At 48.3% G+C, this 18,830-nt stretch overlaps 1 protein-coding gene across 12 annotated transcripts in view; it reads left to right on the top strand.

Moving 5' to 3' along the window:
• The window catches only part of kmt2ca (lysine (K)-specific methyltransferase 2Ca), a 112,097-nt gene that overhangs the window by 41,130 nt on the left and 52,137 nt on the right, over positions 1-18,830 (top strand). For 11 of the 12 annotated variants that reach the window (XM_035530693.1, XM_035530700.1, XM_035530696.1 and 8 more), the window contains exons 8-17: positions 348-510; positions 924-1,095; positions 2,569-2,683; positions 3,928-4,103; positions 5,320-5,468; positions 11,010-11,099; positions 11,439-12,271; positions 15,446-15,565; positions 17,706-17,822; positions 18,669-18,776. In XM_035530693.1, the coding sequence (XP_035386586.1) occupies positions 348-510; positions 924-1,095; positions 2,569-2,683; positions 3,928-4,103; positions 5,320-5,468; positions 11,010-11,099; positions 11,439-12,271; positions 15,446-15,565; positions 17,706-17,822; positions 18,669-18,776 (2,043 nt within the window). The remainder of the gene's footprint in view (positions 1-347; positions 511-923; positions 1,096-2,568; positions 2,684-3,927; positions 4,104-5,319; positions 5,469-11,009; positions 11,100-11,438; positions 12,272-15,445; positions 15,566-17,705; positions 17,823-18,668; positions 18,777-18,830) is intronic. The other variant, XM_035530697.1, reaches the window with a different exon arrangement.

Raw genomic sequence — 18,830 nt, 5'->3', positions numbered from 1 at the left:
TACAAATGGGTTACGTTCTGAGTGTTTGTACTTTGCACTGCTCTAGGGAAGGTGTAGTTTCCAGCGTGTAAAGTAGCCGACTAAATAAATGCACTATTACATGATTGACTGGAGGATTTTAAAAATAAAAATGAATTTTAACACTGCATTTATTCGCAGTTGTTTTATATGCAGTCAGTGTCCAGCAGCATAAACCAAATCTCTCAGCTAAATCGGATAGGTCAAAGGTCACTTTGAAGCTATGCCTTTTTAATTGCCACTTCACGGTTTGTCTTGTCAAAATAAATAATGTTGGCCTGTTTTGTAATGTACACTCTGTGTGTGTGTGCGTGTGTGTGTGTGCGCAGTACTGTGCGTACTGTAAGCGCCTCGGAGCATCCATAAAGTGCAGCGAGGAAGGCTGTGGTCGCTCCTATCACTACCCCTGCGCGGCCGCGGCGGGAGCGTTCCAGGACGTCAGGAGATACAGCCTGCTCTGCCCGGACCACGCGCCCCTCGCCCTCACGCGCTGTGAGTCGCTCAGCTCTCGGTCCCTCGGCCTTGCTGCTTGTCTGCCAGCCCTCCTCTCTCGCTCTCTCTCGCTCTCTTTGGGTTTTTTTTTTTTTTTTCCCCCATGTTCTTCCTTCCTTCCTTCCTTCTTCCTCTCTCGTTCTTTCTCTTTCTTCTTTGTCACACACACAAAAGGCTTTTCTGTGATAACTGACTATAATTTGATTGATATGATTGTAGTATTATTCAATGAGCCCTTCTTTCAAAAGATGTTGGCAAATGTTCATCGAGAACGTTTTCAATTCCAAGAATTTTTTTCTTGTCGTTGTGAAATGTTTACTCCAGTAAGTTACACCCTTGAAAGGTGTTGCTTGTGTTTATAAATGTGCCACAGTTTATGGGAAGGTTTCTCTCGCTCTGCCTCTTCCCCCCAGCTAAAGACGAGGTGAACTGTTTGGTGTGTGACAGGCCGGGAGAGCTTCAGGACCAGCTCTTCTGCTCCACGTGTGGTCAGCACTACCACGGCTCCTGTCTGGACGTGCTGGTCACGCCTCTGAAGAGGGCTGGCTGGCAGTGTCCTGACTGCAAAGTCTGTCTGACATGCAGGTCAGTGCGTCCAACTCCGTCATCCAGCGCGTGTTCTTTAAACCTGCTGCTTCTCGTAAGAACGTTCACATGTGAAAAGGTTAAATGCTCTCTACTGAACATTTTAATCTAAGGAGTGTTTTGTCATCAGTTTTATTTAATACACTGCCTTTGTGTGAGTTTGTTGGAAGGTGTTTGTGTAGCTTTGTAAACTGTATAGTGTAATTTGGTGTCAGTTAAATAGGTGTGGACTCGTGTCTTTTAAAGGACTAATAATTGTACAGCTGGTGAAACTAATGAAACATTGTCTGTGTTTGGGATATGCTGATGAAGAATCCTTTTTTTTTTTTTGTTACCCAACACCCCACATTTGGAGAAATTGGATCTTTTTTTGGTCCGTCTGTGTGTGTGTGCGCACATATACCCTTGAGCATGTGTGCACGTGTGTGTTTAGCGCTTGAGTAGGGGACATGACAGGATCAGCGGTTGGTGGGTTCTGGGCCCGGGAAGGGAATATTTCCTCGTGATGCGCTCTGACGCATTTTTGAATAGTCGGCAAGAGATTAGCGGTGGGGGGGGGGGGGGTATGAAGTGCAGTTAACCAACTTGTCTTGACAGCTGAGGATTTTTTCCTCCCTTCTGCTGATCCATTTTCCGCCCTGCAGTGTGTGTGTGTGTGTGCTGCTCTGTACAGTGCTGCCATCCTAACGAAGGAACGGAAACGAACTGGTTTCCATTTTAGTCTTAACGGTCCCTTTCTGCTCAGCATGGCTGGAAAAAGAAAATGTAGTGGACAGAAATCAGCAGGGTGGGGCGCACACACACACTGTGCACAAGAGGCGAGGGGGAAGAGTCTTTAATAGCTCTCCTCAGTTGTAAATATCACATGACATTCTCGTTTAGTGTGGATGTACATTTGATTGAAAAACACATGCCTGGAATTTGACAAACGTCTAGCCGTCTTGCCGTTCCCTCCTTCCGTGCATAACCCCCCATTTCTGCTCTAATAAATCTCACTTTTCCCGATACAACCCTAGTCGTCCCCCAAATCCCTCCCCACCCCGCTGGGATTTATCACCTAGACAGGTTTGGAGTTGGGAGCACAGCTACCGCTGCGCCATTTCTCATGCGGCGAGTTTAATGGCGCATTTGCATGGCTTCCCGAATGAGAACGTCGGCTTGCGCTCGGCCCGTAGGACCGCTGTCGTGCCGAATCTGCGGTCCGTGATCCCTGGGTGGAACGCGGCGGCTAATTCAGTTAGATAAACAGCAAACCGCCATTGCCTGACATTACACTAGAAAATTGATTGCTATTAAGCCAGCATGGATGGCACTTCTCTGTTTGATTGTGTGTGTGTGTGTGTGTGTGTGTGTGTGTGTGTGTGTGTGTGAGAGAGAGAGACTTTTCCCCTCCTCCTGCTGGTGTCTGAGTGCATGCGCAGCCGTTATGTAACTAACTCTGGCGGTGTTTTGTTTTTCTTTGCTCTTGTTCAGGAACCCGGGGGACGACAGCAAGATGCTGGTCTGTGACATGTGCGATAAGGGCTACCACACATTCTGCCTGCAGCCCGTCATGGACTCCATCCCAACCAGCGGTTGGAGGTGTAAGGTATGGAGTGACCCTGGAGTGACCCACACCGCCCCCCGGCTCTGACCCCTCCTCTTCTGTGAGAATAAGAGTGGAAATCGTCAGGTGTTCGTGCTTGTTGTGCCATCGTGCAAGGCGATGCCATCTCCTTCTGTCTGCTCCCATCTCCCCTCCATCATACCCGTGACATCCCGGGGCTTTTTTAGTTAGACAGCTGTGCAAAATAACTTTTTACACTTGTCTCTTTTTTTTTTTTTTTGGGCTGTTGGCTGGTGTTGGTATACCTGCCCTTTTCAGCTGGTCTGTAATGGGGTTGGTAACAGCTCAGGCATTGTGTCCAACTCACAGGCCAGTAGTTTGGGTTTTGGGTAGTTTCAATGTATGTTTCGTCTATGTTGCTGTGGGAGTGTTTATATGGAGTAGGAGTGTTTTATATGGAATGGGATACTTCAACTCTCAGTTGACATTCCCCTTCCCATGGTGGTGATCCCATCAGCCTCATTAAGGCCAATAGATCAAAGCTGATGTGCAGAAGACTGAGTGGTGGTCTGGCAGCGGACGCTGCGCTCTCGGCACAGAGGGGACGTTCCGGCGCTGGGATGTGTGAGGGGAAGGGCCATACCAGACCATTTTGATTCCAGGCTCTGCTTAGCAGCTGTCAGCCAGCTTTTCCTGTAACGAATCCCCTCTGTGCAGAGGAGACCGCTGCCCGAGAAAATGGAGATATCTGGGTGGTTAGCAGCTCACTGGGCGCCGCAGTCATTTCTGCCTGATGGAGTGGGCGCTGTGGGCGTGTTTGGGAGGGTTTGGTTCTGGAACCGGGGCAGTGTCGAACAGTCTCTTGCCCCTCTCTCTCGCTCGCTTTCTCTTTCTTGCTCCGAGACTCCATCTCCATCTCTCTCGCCCTTCCTCGGATCCCACCTAGCTGGAGCTGCTCCTGCAGAGCTCGGGGACCTGCGGGGACGTGATTACAGCATAATTAAATCTCACTTGGCTTTGTGTTCTCTCACGCTTCTCTTTTTGGTCACTCATGTGCCTTTTGAAGGTAGTAAAGCTAATTTTTTAACGTAGTACTTCTGCTTCCTCCACTAATTTTAAAATTCACCATTTTCATGCTCTGTCTGTGTTCTAAATTTCACTGTGTTTCTCAATGGCAGCAGCAGTAATAGACGCTTCAGACTCAAGTGAGATGTTAACTTGTTATTGAGGCAGAGTAACCTAGAACCAAACCTATAGTAAACGTGTGTGTGTGCGCTTTTTTGCAGAATTGTCGCGCGTGTGCTCAGTGTGGTACCCGGGCCACTGGCCGGTGGACTTCAACTAGCCTGCTGTGTGAGTGTTGCCAACAGCAACAAGACCTCACCCTCTCCTGTCACATCTGTGGGCGGGCTCACAACCCCGAGGCCTTGAAGGACACACTCACTTGCAACACCTGCAAGAGGTGAGACTTGGAGGAACTGGAGTTTTTCCAGATTCCATGGCGAAGAATAACACTGTTCTGGGGAATGCTTTATGGAAATAAAGTGGAATATTTTTTTACCAAGTTGTTTACTGGTTGTAGTTCCTTAACTACATCTTTTGTAGGAATGAATACATTAGGCATTTTATGAAAGGATCTGTGCTAAGTCTGTGTGGAGAACAGCACGTCGAGGTTAAGAATTTCCACTCAAGTGTGCGGTGTTCACATTTCAAAAGGCAATTAGAGTAACTTGTTGAGACACGAGACGTCTGTGTGATTCGTGAGCCAAACGGATTTGATCATCTATCTTTGACTGTTCAGTGGTGGGTCAGATCTAATTAGACCCCCACACTGCAGATATGGATCTGAACGTGGGGGGCCTGGGGGGCGGGGTTCAGTTAGTCATTGGGGGTGGGTGAGGGGGTTGTCATGACGACCTTTCGTCTTGCCTTGTGCATGAGTGAGTTGAGCATAATCAGATCCCTGCCCTTTGTGACCGAGGCTTTTAGGGTCAAAGGTTGTTAGAATTTAGTTAGAGGGGGAGGGGGGGGGGTCAAGGGGGTTAGCTCATGCTGAAACTCGCAGTGTGAGTGCTGCCCGAGATGTGTGATGACGGGAGAAATTACGAAATTATTTCCTGTGTTGATCTGCCACTCTCCCTTCAGTGTATTTTAATATGCTAATTGTGCCTTCTCATGTCTAGTTGGCTGCCCACTGACTGTAGTTCTCAGAAAATTCAACTAACTCGTGATTCATAGTCCCATCTGCCCGTTTCACTACTGGCGACGCGTAGAGCAGCCGTAGGGATGCGTACAGCAGCAGAGGAGAGAATGAGGAAGAGAGAGCTGGGATGCTCACTCCGTCTCTGAATACAAGGGAAAGAAACGGATTCAGAGGGTGTGCGATGACTGGCCCGGGGAGGCCCGTGCCACCCTGCAGGGGCGTGTGGAGGAGAGCTTGTCTGGGGAGCGTCAGGCCCGGCTCTGACTGTCCATCCAGGCCACACACTTTCAGAAACTCCCAGGAAACGTTCCCTCTCTGGGCAGCACAGAGGGGCTAGGCCTGCCCTGGCACGGTTAAACCTAATAGCCGTTTCTCCCAGTCCACATCCTTCACCCTAGAAATGTTTACCGAGGGGATTTGGATATTGACAGTTGGATTCGGAGCTCAGGCTGGGATTTGTATTCCTCCTTCCCAGATGGGTTCACGTGGAGTGTGAGAGGCGGGAGAATCCCGATCCTGGAGTGCAGAAGCGGGACGGCTACAGCTGTGGCGAGTGCAAGCGGGTGGAAGTGGAGGCTACAGGCTGTGCTCCGGACGCCACCGCCGACCCCCAGGCAGCTGCTGGTGAGTCCCTGTCCTCAGACGCTCTTCTGCATGGTTGGACGTGTTGCGGTTGAGACCACTTTGACTGCGGTGAAGGTTTCCGAAATATAGACTTTGGTCTGAGAGCAAAGATTGCAATGTTGTTGTCTGACTAAAGTGTTGTGGCAGCAGCTCAATCTTGAACTCGTAAGGTCTGTGAAAAACGACGCTCAATCGCAGTGAAGTATTCGGGATTAAGATATTGAAATAGCCTTCATTCTTGTTTTATATTACTGCCAGGCTCCGATTTCTTTTTGAATGAGATCTTCTTTTTCAGCCACTCAGTATTCTGACAGGGATCCTTAGCTGGTGCTGGCTTGGGAGAGGGTGATGTTAACCGCTCAGTAGGGCAGGCACGTAGTGGCACTTGAGGTTGTGGGATTGAGAGTGACAAAGATGTAATGCGTTGGCCTCTGTCCTGTCACCACTGTAATTACGGTGTCTTTGCCGGTTCAGCGGAGGTCGTGGGCGTGCGCGCGCGTGCAGGAGAAGAGTGCCTGCCACTTTTTACTTTCATTCATGTGCCTGCTCGGTCACCACTGTAATATGGGTTAAGAAATGACTCTGGAAAATGTTGGACTGGCCATCTAATCTTGGTTTTTATACAAATTATACAAGTTTCTGCCCTCATCTGTAACGGGTGAGTGTTGGTTTCTCATGTAGGGGTACAGGTAACTTTTATGCACTGGCTTTGTGCCATGTCATAGCTGGGAAATCACAAAATATCAGCGTTACTAAAGCAAATAATTCAAAAGCTGTATTGCATGTGGTGTTTTGATATTGCAGTAAATCAGTTCCCAGGTCTGTCGGGTGTCCCTGGTTCGAGATGGGGCTTTTCTCCGCGTAAACCCGTCACTTATTAATGCAGCCTGTGTGTTGCCAGCTAGCTGGCGGTTTCGTGTGAAGTGACGGAGTGGAACTCGGTTGTACGGTGCAGGTTGCCACCAGCTGGCTCTGGACCCCTACCCGAGGTGCGGCTATGCTGCGCTTTTACCTTTTTAATTCCTTTGTCGTCGACTAGTTTCTTTAATCCTCGTCTTTTCTGGTTTTTACTGCCCTGGATTGGTGCAGTCGCTTTGATTTGCCACTTATTTTTAATTTTTGCAGGTCTGTAAATAAAAACCCAAGAACACCATTGCTGTTGTCATGGCAGCAGGGCAACCTGCTTACTTGACAGTATTTAGATTAAAAAAAAAAAAAATTTGTAGACCTGTTCAACTGTTTATTGCAATTTAGAAGGAGACAGAGTGCATTTTAAATTGAAATTTCTGGATGCGAAATTGTGTCAAGAATCTCGACCTTGATGAAATTTGATAGACATGTAATTGTGATGTTCCTTTAATGGCCTCCAGCAATATAAGGACAAACTCCAGAGACTGGAGCAGAAGTCCACCCCTCTCCACTTATTCTGAGAGAGAGAGCCTCAATTACTGGTTTCCTGTACTTGCAGATTTGCAGGCCCAGCTGGTGACCCTGTTCTCTAGCTAAAAGCAAATCTTATTTTCTTTGCAACCATTAACGGACCTTAATGAAAACGCTCTCTTCCTCAGGCCTGGAGCCAGGCAGATGAATGCCAGTGCAGATTCACTGTGATTATACCCCCAGCCAGCCCCAGCCAGTTCCTTATCGTCCGTGTGAATGTGGTTTTGTGTGCAGGGAGGGGAGATGGTCACTGTGTGTTGGCATGAGTAGGTGAAGCCCGTGAAACCCCCTTTGTGAGTCTGTCCTCTGGGATCTTCTGGGAAACAGCCAGAAGATTCAACAGGAAGCAGAACTCCAGTTCCGTCCTCCTCTAACCCACGTGAACCTCCACTGGAGACAGACTCCCACCTGTTATTACCCCCCCCCCCCCCATACCCACACACACACACACACACACACACACGTGCGTGCAGGTGTCCTCGTTGACTGAAAGGTGAGGCCAAAGTTGGGTCTCAGGTGTACAGTGTGGTTATATGATCTCAGGGGAAATTCTCCAAGGTGCTGTTAAGTGGTTGCCTTCGGATGTCTGGTGTCGTCAGGGACTCGTCCGGACACAGCTGAAATGAAAAAACGCACACCCATGTACACAATAACGCAGAATTAGAGTCTTGCATGCTTTTGAATCAGTGCAGTGCCATGCTTCCCACTGTGTGTGTGTGTGTGTGTGTGTATACACATGTGGACGGTTGTCACCTGACATCACGCTGATGTCAGTCTGCTCTGCACTGGGGCGCCGGTGAGGTGTGGGTGGTGGAGGTTGGAGCCATGAGCTGTCAGGGGAGTGACCACAGGCGATCTCATAACTAGTACCATGTCACCACTGCACGCTAATGTGCGCTAATGGCCATGTGAGACACTTTTGCATCCCCTCCCCGGTGATGGTGGGGGGTTGGAGAACAGCTGTCCCCAGAGAGACGGGGAGTCCTGCACACTCGGCTGTTTTATAGACTCCAATTTAAGGTCAAATGAGGAGGGATTACAGGGAGAGATTTGCTGCTGCGCACACATGTTTGGACTTGTGCATGTGTGTGTCTCTCTCTCCTGACCCCAGGAGCCCCAGTGTGTTTGAACTCTGCTTGGCAACAGGGACACTCTCTTGCCTGTTTGCTTTCCTGCTCTAGAGTTGAATAGCTGAATGTCTCTGCCAGCTACACAGCGCGCTCTCTCTCTCGGTCGCTTGCTTGCTTCCTCTCTCCCATCCCCCTTACCTACTTACTTTTGCTTTCTCTTATGTTCTCTCTCTCTCTCTCTCTCTCTCTGTCTCTTGTAGCCCTCGTTCTTTCTTTCAGATCTCTAATGGTTCCTCTTCAAAAATATAAACATGGTATATTTGTTAGTGCTGTGTTTAAATTTAGGAGTAAAGGGAGTGTTGTGCCTCTCACTCAGCAGAAAAAAAAATATTTTTTTTAAGATTTGGTCAAATCTTTATTAACATATGTGCCCTTTGTTTTTGTTTTAATTGGGCGTAGATCACGTTTTCTGAATAGTCCCGAGTTTTAAATTCTGTTTGATTAGTTCAGTCATGTTTGAGTTTCTGTTTCCTTTCCTTATTGTTCTTCCTTCTTCTCTCTTTACTCTGTGTCTGACACTCCTCTCTCTCTCTCTCTCCCCCTCTCTCTCTCTCTCTCTCACCCTGTGCTTGGGTCTCAGAGCTCTAATTGGGGCATCCTGTCACCTGCACGGTCCACTTTGTGAAACATTAGTGTGTTCCCTTTGTTTAAATCATAAATGCATACATCAACTGTGTGTGTGGGAGGGGGGTGGCTGATGTGCAGTAGGTCTGGGTTCTTCCGGATGGGTTATAAATAGCAGGTAGCCGAGAGCTGCCAGACTTTCATCCCCGGCTGCACTGTGCTGCTACGCCTCATCACCACTGTGTTCTGCTCCCAGGGGCTGCTACACACCCTTCACATGCTGCCTCTCCCTCAGGCTGTCCCCTGTTCTCCCTCTCTGTCCTGTTTCCTGAGGCCCTGGACACACACGCATGCCCACTACGCACACTCAAGATACGACAGATCACAAACCTTGTCTCAACAGCTGAGCAGCACTGTACTGTAATATTATTATATTACACACACTTGTATATTTTAGATATACAAATACTGCTCTTGAGGGTATGCATGCACCTCCTGAAATCAAACCTCCCTAACATGTTCGGAGCTGAGCAAGCACTCTAAACACATCAGCACAGCACTTGAATATCTCTGGCTCCCAAAAATGTCATTTGTTTTGTCTGTGCCAGGATGTCCTGGAAACCCAGCAGCCCAAAGAGCAGATGAGGCTGACTAAACTAAACTTACCCCTACAGCAGCTTTCAAAAGTATTCACCACCAAACACCACACCACCCCCATCCCCCGGTTTGGTGCATTTCCTGTTTCAGCCTGGTATTAATTTGGTATTGTTTTTTTGCCTACCACGTTGAAGAGTCAGAGTGTTTGCTTTTTGTTTTGTTTTGTTTTTTTACTGTGATGCAAATAAGAGGGAAAAAAACACCTTTTTTTTTTGTGCATAAGTATTCATAATCCCCAAAGTCGATACTTTGTAGTACCACCTTTTTTGCTGTGGTTACAGCTGCAGGTCTCCTTGTGCTAAGATGATCGAGACCTGACCCATCGTAGCGGTTTAGTTCGGGTCCGTCTGTGGCTCGTGCCCTGCAGGCAGTCTGGACCTTCTGCGCTGCTCGTTCCAACAGAAATTCCAGATTTGTGATGGAGTTGCACCGTGGCATCTGACATGCATGATTTGCAGCTCTTGTGTGTTTGATTTATTTGTTAACAAAGCATCTCATTTGGAGAAGGGATGTTGCACGCTGTCTGAACAATGCGTGGAATGATTTGCCTGATCTGTGATGTGATTGGTCTAGGTTTTGATGTGGTAAGTCACATGACCTGAAATTACAATTTTTGAAAAAGGCTGTGTATGGCCAGGGCTGGTGTATAACTGCACTGGGAGCACTCCTACAGTGAGGCCAGGGCTGGTGTATAACTGCACTGGGACGGGGAGCACCTCTGTATCCTCTCATGCTCGCATTCACCTGGGTTTATTTGGAGTGTCTGTCTTTTTGTTTGATTTATTTATTTATTAATGAACAGTGCGATTCACTCTGAAGCGCTGCAGGACCGAGGCAGTGTGGGCTGTATTGAGTGTCCTGTTTGGATTTATGGGTGTTCTTCCTCCAACCCCCCCCCCCGGCCCATTTCCTGGAAGCTCTGCTTTGGGTACGGGTAAATTAAGACCCAAGAGCACACGGGATGTTTGTTTATTAATTTGCTTTTGCCCTGCAGTGGGGTCTAACAGGCGGCGCTTGCAAATATGTTGCCATGGAGACGTCTGCCTCGATGGGCTGTGGTGGTAGCACTGTTCTCTCACTGTGCCTTCACCATCACGATGGCGAGATGGCTGGATATATAAATGTACGGCTGAATTAATAGTCTGTGGAAGGGTTGGGCACATCAACAGATGCAGAGACAGATGTGTTCGTTTGATATTACATTGTACTCCGTTTACAGATATTGGGGTTATAGCAGTAGGACTGCTGTTGGGCCCACAGAATGGTAAAGTAATAATCTCTTGGAACGTTCAGTTCGTGTTTGTTTTTCTTATTTCATTTTCTGATGAGTAAGAATGACACTGAAACATGAAATGCTAGCTGCAAACATGCCAGTCGAACATCTTTTTGAAGAAGAGCCGAATTTGAAGTTTATCTTAATGTTTAGAGAGCGGTCGTGTGATTGGATGTGCTAACGTGTGTTCTCACTGGGTTAAAGTTATTACGTGGAGCAGAGTCTTGACGCGCAGTTTGCCAGTTTCGTGACGAGTGTACGGGTGAACAACTCAGGTTAAGGTTTTTATTTTAATTCGTGGCACCTTGCAGGTTTTCTGATGTTCAGGTGTGTCTGGGAATTAATAGCCAAGTATCCAGCCTTTTTTCTGAAGTACTTTCCCCCATGTGTGCAGTTTTTGATCAAGTGTGTTTTCAGTGCGTGTTTAGTGGATGAGGTTTGTGACCTCATTTCTGCGTGCTTTCTGTATCTATCCAGAAGTCTTCATGACTGTAGAAGAGGAAGTTTGTTTGGAGCCCCGGACGACCGCTGTCCCTCCACGCGAGGGGCCGACCGAGTCTCCGTCAGGTCGGTGTCCTTTCGCTCCATTTCAAACGTTCTGTTTTTGAATAGTTCCAGCTCTGATGTCTTAGTACTGATCCAATGGACTGAAGTCTTAATAAACACGTAGATATTTGAGCCACGTGCGGTCGATCTGGTTGCGTACTCCTCCGCTTCTCCAGGTGATGGAGCCTGTACTTCACTCTCTCTCTCATCCATGTCTCTTTTTTCTGGACAAGCACTTCAGATATAAGTGTTTCTCACAGTGCTGTGTTTTTGGGTGTATATGTTGTATAAATGTATAATGAAACTGGAATAGCACTGGATGGATTGTCTTAGCCTCCCCGTCTGGCTTGTCTTCTCCAGCCATGGACGCCACGCAGGAGATCCAGGTGACGGTGACTCTGACTGAGGGGCTGACTTGTCCCCAGCGCTCTCCCACGTTGGCAGCTGCATCCCCACTGTCCTCCCAGAATTCCACTGCAGAGGCAGACCGAGATGACGAGGGCTCTCAAGCCATCGTGACCGCAGCGGAAACGGGGAAGCACGAAGAGTGTTCCGAGCCAGCGCTTCCGGAGGAGACGCGACCGTCCGCAGACGTTCCAAAAGCGCTCTTCCCCTCGCCTACCAAAGAAACGGAACCGCCCCCGACAGCTGAGGACGACCCCGTGGACGAGTGTCCCTCGTCACCAAAGCCTTCAGAAGACGTGGGGCAAGAGGGTGTCCTACAGTCGCTGGTTCTGTGCGTGGCGCAGGACGGAGGGCGAGAACTGGAGAAGGAGGCAGAGCTGCAGGGCCAGCCCAAACCAGAGGAGGCGAACCAGGAGGAGGAGGAGCAGGAGGTGCCGCCCGAGCCCGTCTGTGCCCCGGCCGTGGAGAACAGCCCCACCCTCGACATGGACACCACGCCGGCCAGCGAGCTCAGTTTCTCCGGCTTCAGCTCTCCCGCCGGGGACGACAAGGGCCCAGGTTTCAAGCGCTCGCCAGCAATGTCCCCCGACGGCTCGGCCAAACTGTCCCGGTCGCCCTTCTCTGCAGAGGCCTCGCCGAGGGCGACTCCAACCCACGGCCAGAACCAGCCCGGGTACAGCCCCGGCGTGCCGGCTGCCACGTTCTTCCCCCTCACCCCCAAAATAGGTATGGGAAAGCCAGCCATCTCCAAGAGGAAGTTTTCCCCAGGGAGGCCCAGGGTGAAGCAGGTAAGCTGCTGCTGTTTGCCGTCGTGCCTCCGTCTCAAGCCCTCCCCTCCTGCTCCCCAGGGCGCTGGTTCTGAGGAAGCTCTGATCCTCTGTCTGATCCACATTTGCAGCCATGCAGTAATTATTCCCTTTTCTGTGTTGCACAGTCACATTGATTAGTGCCAGCGTGGAGGGTGTATTAATTAATGTGGAAAGGCTCTTGCGCGCTCTCTTGTCCTCCCTCTCTCGCGCTCTCTGTCGCTCTCGCGCGCTCTCTCTCTCTCGTGCTCTTTTTCTGTCTTTTTTGCTTTCACTTGCTCGCTCTTTGTAGCTCTCTCTCTCTCTCTCTCTCTCTCTCTCTCTCTCTCTCTCTCTCACCCCCCCACCTCCCCCTTCTCTCACTATTGCTCTGTCACTCTCTCTCTCACCCCCCACCTCCCCCTTCTCTCACTATTGCTCTGTCACTCTCTCCCTCCCTCCAGAAACACCCCCCCCCCCCTTTCTCTGGAGCACATAACTCAGAATAACCCCGTAGAGCTGATGAGGGTAGTTGGGGGTGGAACTGAAACTGGTGCCAAGGGTTTGATGCTCGGCTAGCATAAAGAACCCCTTTTTAGAGGTGTATAATTCGGATAACTGTTCACTGAGCTGGAAAGCACGACACTAACCCATTTCCACTTGGAGCTTTGGAACACGGAAGATACTTAGCGCTCCCCCTTTTAAGGCCATCCAAGCTGTCAGAACTCTAAATTAAACTTGGCACTGTGGCGTCTTCAGCACTCAGGACTTGGAGTAAACTTCAAGCTATGATTAAGCCTTGTTTTCTAGTGTGGTGGGTAACAGCCGTGCCTCCCCATGTGTGACTGCGGCTCGGTCCTGGGGTTCAACCCTCTAGACCACTAAGAGGCCTTGGGTAAGATCCCTAATGCTGCATTCACCTGCTTCTGTAACCTGAATGAAACTGTAGGTCGTACTGGATAAGGGAGTCTGCCAAATGTGTGTAGTTTAATGTGAATGTAGGGGAGGTCAAGATTAGGTGTTTATTGATTTCAGGTGCCTTGTTTGGAAATGTCTTGTGCTTCAGTCATTTTGTAGTGTGACACTGGGGCTGATCAGAGTAGCTAATGTCAGGATGTTTGTTAATCATTGATGCAAATTTTTGATGGCAATACTGTTCGCAATACTGATATCGCAGAAGTTTGCAATTTTTCAATGTAAGTCATTTTAATACATTTTTAATTAATAGATTTTTTATAATGTGTGTGTGTGCCATCAGTATCCTGACAACCCTTAGATTTTCCAGATGCGTTTTACGTGGATGTGTTTCTCGTGCAGGCTTAGTCATGGTTTAGTGTCCTCTCCCCTCTGCTCTCTCTAGAGAATGCTTTTGCTGGCAGTAGTGAAATTTGTAGGGTGGTCGCCTGTCATGGTGTCCAGCTGAGGTTTCCTGTTAGGTGTGTTCATGAGTACGTGTCTGTGTGGGAGGAAGAGAGGAAGAGAGCCTCTGCGCATTTAGTTTTCCTGAACTTTCTTTACCCCCACTGTATAACACAAGCATGTTTGGCAGAGGATTTTGCTAGGAACTAGGTTTGCTTTAGAATTAACAAATTTTATTTATTATTGTTGTTCTTAACAGATATTACTGTTTTGCTGAATGTTGATTTGCATCAGGGAGGGAAATGCAAATGAGGGAGAGATGGGGGGGGGCACTATGCTGGTCTATGTAAATGACCCTCTTACTGTTTCTTTGCTTCTCATTGGGCCGTCTGGTCTATGTAAATGACCCTCTTACTGTTTCTCTGCTTCTCATTGGTGCATCTGAGTTGTGTGGTTGCCGATAGAAGCAAAGGGCGTGTTGTAATAGTAGGAGAACGAGGGGCGCCCCCCCCCCCCCCCCCCCATCCCTCTTCCAGCCTGATGCAATTCCTGCATTCATTCGGTTATCACAAGACGGCCTGCGTCCGTTTGGTCGGCTTTAGGAGAGATATGGTAGAATTTGCTGGGGAAAGTAACTGGTTGGGAAGAAAGCTGAAGTCTTGCCCTGGAGAGCTCCGTGTGGCATTAGTCACTCAACACTCCCTCTCGTTCCCTTGTTTTGAATGACTTTTTTTTTTTCTTTTTGCTTCATTTTGTCATTGGATTCTCTGTGCTTTTTGTTGCATTCACATAACTATGCTGTTGTTCGTTTTTGTATTTATGTATGCATTTATTTATTTGTTGTTCACAGGCATGTACTTGAAGTTCGCATGTTGCTTGCTCTTTCATAGCATGTCTAGACTACGTGTCAGCCATCTCCACCGTTTTGTGTGTGTGCTTCCCTTCCTTGTGCTTATGGGAATGGTATTTTGTATTAAGTAGCTGACATAACAGAAGTTTGGGACAAATCTATACATGAGGAGAGAAAAAAATTAAATCAGCATAAGGGGGAAGCCCCAAACCATTATTAATTATTATTTATGAAGCCAAAATAATTTTTCACTCTGCAAAACATTACAAAAAAGCAGCATTTTCTTTCTACGTTGGAGACGATAATTACACAGTCTTCCTCGATTAGCTCATTAAACGGGCTAAACGCTCCCCATAAATCTTCCTGCGTGATTCCCCTCTGCTCTCCGTGCTCGGCGCTGAGAGTCCTCTGCTGTCACGCTGACATAATCACACTGGTTTAGTAAACACACAAACAAACACTGGTGCTGCCATGGAGACGGCCAGACGTTCGATAACGAGCCGAGCCTTGCCACTGTTAAATGGATTTGGCGCCTCTGGCCTGCCGTGACTTCCTTGGTATTCATTTGAAAAGCATGACTCAGGAAAATATACTGTTTCACTTTGGACACCTAATTGCCAACCAGTCAGCGGCTGTTCAGCGATTCTCATCCTGCCCTGTCCTGGGTATCGGCTCCTGTGCCGAGGTTGGTGCCAGCTCTGAGGTAACGCGTCTGGCATTCAGAGGTTATATCGGGCTCGAATCAGAGCTTGGCAGACTAGCAGGCGAAAGGCCTTAATGCATTTCATTCCGTGTGTCCAGATTTTTCCCAAACTTGTCAGCATCCGTGTTTTGTTCACATTTTGGCTCGATGTGTTTTCTGTTCCTCTTTAAGGCGCTGGTTCATTTGGCTGTGCGTTTTCTCCATCTCCACTCAACCTGCATCCCTCTTCCTGGTCCTCCCCTCTGTCCCGATTCCTGTCCCTCAGGTTGCATGGAGCGGTCGTAGTACAGTAAGCTCTCCGTCCTGGTCTCCAGACGCACCGGAGTCCTGGGACGGCGCTAAGTGCCAGCAGCAGCAAGCCGAGCACGTCTGGATGGCCAAAGTGGTAAATGAAGGGGCGTGGCCGAGGGCGGACGCAGGCCAGGGCATGGCGCTTCCGATTTCTGGACTTGTGAATTTTGTGATTAGCTCCTTAGCATACACTCAGACCACAGGATACATTCCTGATTGTATCACTTGAGTGATTGTGTTATCAGTCATGATGTCATCAGTCATTAAAGGGCACTGTTAATGAGATCAGAGCTGTAGTTTGGGATAAGTCTGTGAACTGAGGCTCTACTGGAATGTCATTGGATGTGTTTTCTTGTGGTGATGGCACTGGTTAGTTTTGGCATCTAGCGAAATTTTTACTGTGGCCTTGTTGCAAATTTGTTTTAATTGTACCGATTTAAATATTGTCAAAATATGATAATTGCAATAATTAAGTGCTACTGCGTTGGCAGCTATTAACTGTTTAGTGAGTATGTTTTGATACAGAGTCACTGAGTTCGTAGTTATGCACACGGCCTCAAAGTGCAAAGCAAAATATATCTGAGTCATCGGACTACATGAATACCTATAATAACCTGTAATTTCGTGGGGCACACTTGAAGTGTGTGGCATTTGAATGTGATTGGCCAGTTCACTCACAGTGCACACAGCATTTGTCAGAAAGCTCCTGAAGCAGGCTGCTGATTTAAACATGGATGCCACAGCAGTGTGTTAATCACTGGCTTCTCACAATGAAATAATTGCAAGGGCTAATTTGATTAATACATGTTCAGTTGTCAAGGTCTGCTTGGCATTGACAGAGACGAAGTCACAGACTTCAAACTTGCGTATAGAGTGATCTTATCTGAACTGTGGCTGTGCCCTTCGGTATTTCTGCTCTTAGGTGTTCGGATGAATTTTATTCTCATGTGTGCCTCATGTGCCCTGATGGTGCCGTGCGAGTGCAGAGGGGCTGATCTGTCGCACTCTCCCAGGCCGTTACTGTAATCTGCTCCCGTTAGCACTCCAAACCTGGATCACCCGTTCATGTGCACGACAGCCGGCCTCGACCTATGCCGCTTCTCTCTCGCATAGTGGCATGACTCTTTGAATTTGAGCGTGTACACACGTGTGCAGAGCAGTGGAGAGTTTCACAGCAGGATTGCACGCCTCAGTAATCCTCACACTTTCCCTCAAAATTCATTTTTGCACAAATTAGCTGCAGACGGCACACGATGAGAATGGAGCAACACCTTTTCGGGCCGTCTCTCTAAACGGAGCTGACATCTCCTGTCTCAAGCGCTGTGGCTCGGGTGGGAATCGGGCAATTATCCGGGAGGAAGTAGGATTCGGGCCATAGCCGGAGTTCGGCTTTGCGGCGAACGGAACGTGACGCCTTCGGATATAGGGCGGCCTCGCTGGCAGTAACAGCAGCTGTAACGTGAACTGAGACCCAGGCTGCCGTTCTGCTCAGGGAGGCTGAAATACAGCAGCTTAGACTTCATACACACACACACACACACACACACACACACACACACACACCCCTTTTAGCACACGGTGGTCCTCCAATGCAATGAATACAATTATTTCCAATACAATGAATACAATCATTGTTATTCAACAACCTCAGTGTAATGCCAGTCTTTATTAGGTTATATGGAGCTTGTTGTTCCTGTCAATATATTTATATTTATGTATTAATGTATTCATTTTTTTGTGCCTGTCCATCACCGTTGCTGGGTTTCTTGTGAGAGATGTCAGGGTCAGGGCTGTGCAGTCATGTGATGGAGGGTTGTGTTAGCTGCATTTCCCCCGAGTTTTAGCGTAGGCAATCTGCATGGACAGCTATCGGGTCCATCAGTAAACTTTGGGTGGCTCCTTGCTTTGGGCTGTTGGAGCCTTTGATGAGAAGGGTGGGGTTTTTGGTCATTAAAGACAGGGTGCATTTTGGGTTTATTGTTGTAAACAAATGTTTGTCTCCTTTTCTGATTTTTTAATTTTTTTTTTTTGGCACACAAAGTCGTGTATGAAGTTAGCTGCACTTCATTTGGCTAATCCCGCCCCTTGAGCGTTTAGTTTTTTGATCACTAGCTAGCACTGTTAAAAAGCCACCAGGCTTAGCCATGTATTTGGAATCACTGAGTGAGGAACTCGCTCTCTCTATCTCTGTTCTCCCTCTTTTTTCTTTCTCCTCCTTCCTTCCTGAATTGCAGGGCCGTGGCTCTGGCTTTCCCGGAAGGAGGCGTCCCCGCGGGGCCAACATGTCTGGCAGAGGGGGTCGGGGTCGCTCCAGACTGAAGACGGACAACAGCCTGCTGCTGACCCCGGGGGTAAAGACTCTCCACCACCTCCCTCTCTGCATGCATGAATAATAGAGCTGTATGCTCAGTGTAGCGTAGTGCTGGCATTAAACCTGGAGCAAACCACTCAGCTTGAGCAAAGATTACACCATCAGAGCTCTGCTGAAATGTTCTCTTGCTTTTTTCCTCTTTCAAAGAAGCAAATGCTGACATTTCTCCCCAGCGGGAAAACTCGGTTTTCCGGGTGGGAGCGGCCATGAGGCAGCGACCTCATTTCTCCTTGCCAAGTTGTGTGATCAAATAGGGTTGTTTGTTTATTTATTTATTTATTTATTTATTTTTACACTTTGCAGATTTCTGGTATTGACGCCCTAGCGCTTTGCCCTGCTGTGTAAACTGTGGTGAAGCATGTGCACACACACCTTGACAGCGAGAATATCCCGCCAGGTCGACCCTTATTGGAATCCAATATACCGCGTAGCTGTTAAGTAAGACTGCAACCGAAGACGCATGTGGAGTCTTGCTTACGCGTGGAGAATGCGTTACCTAATGCTGCCGGCGTGTTTCTTAAGCTGATCATGGCATATCGACAACCTACGCTAGCTTGAACTGGGTTGTAAGATGCAGTCTGCACTGTTTCGCCAGGGAAAGACCAGGCCCAATGATGATTGAGGGTTTTGATTGGCTGTAGGCAGGCACTTTGATTAGCTGCACAAAAGGTTATTTAGGAATTAAGTTCTGTTTGAATTGTAATGGAAGAATCTGGTGCAGTGACACTGTACACCGTGAAATGAGACCTTGGCTCAACATGGACGGGTCGTGAGGGTGTTTATAGCCGTCGGTGGGTGATTGTAACCGGTGTGTATCTGTCCACAGGTGAGCAGCTTTGTGGAGACGCCCTATGTGGTGAGGGAGGAAGAGGAGAACACCATGCATAACACGGTGGTCTTGTTCTCCAGTTCTGACACCTTCACCCTCAAACAGGTGTGTGTTTGTGTGGGTGGGTGTAGGTGTGTGTGTGTTTCACGGGGTAGCTTT

The sequence above is a fragment of the Electrophorus electricus genome, chromosome 10, assembly GCF_013358815.1.
Source record: "Electrophorus electricus isolate fEleEle1 chromosome 10, fEleEle1.pri, whole genome shotgun sequence".
Lineage (NCBI taxonomy): Eukaryota > Metazoa > Chordata > Actinopteri > Gymnotiformes > Gymnotidae > Electrophorus > Electrophorus electricus.
The sequence above is the reverse complement of the archived record's forward strand: the minus strand, read 5'-3'. Positions and strand labels throughout refer to the sequence as shown.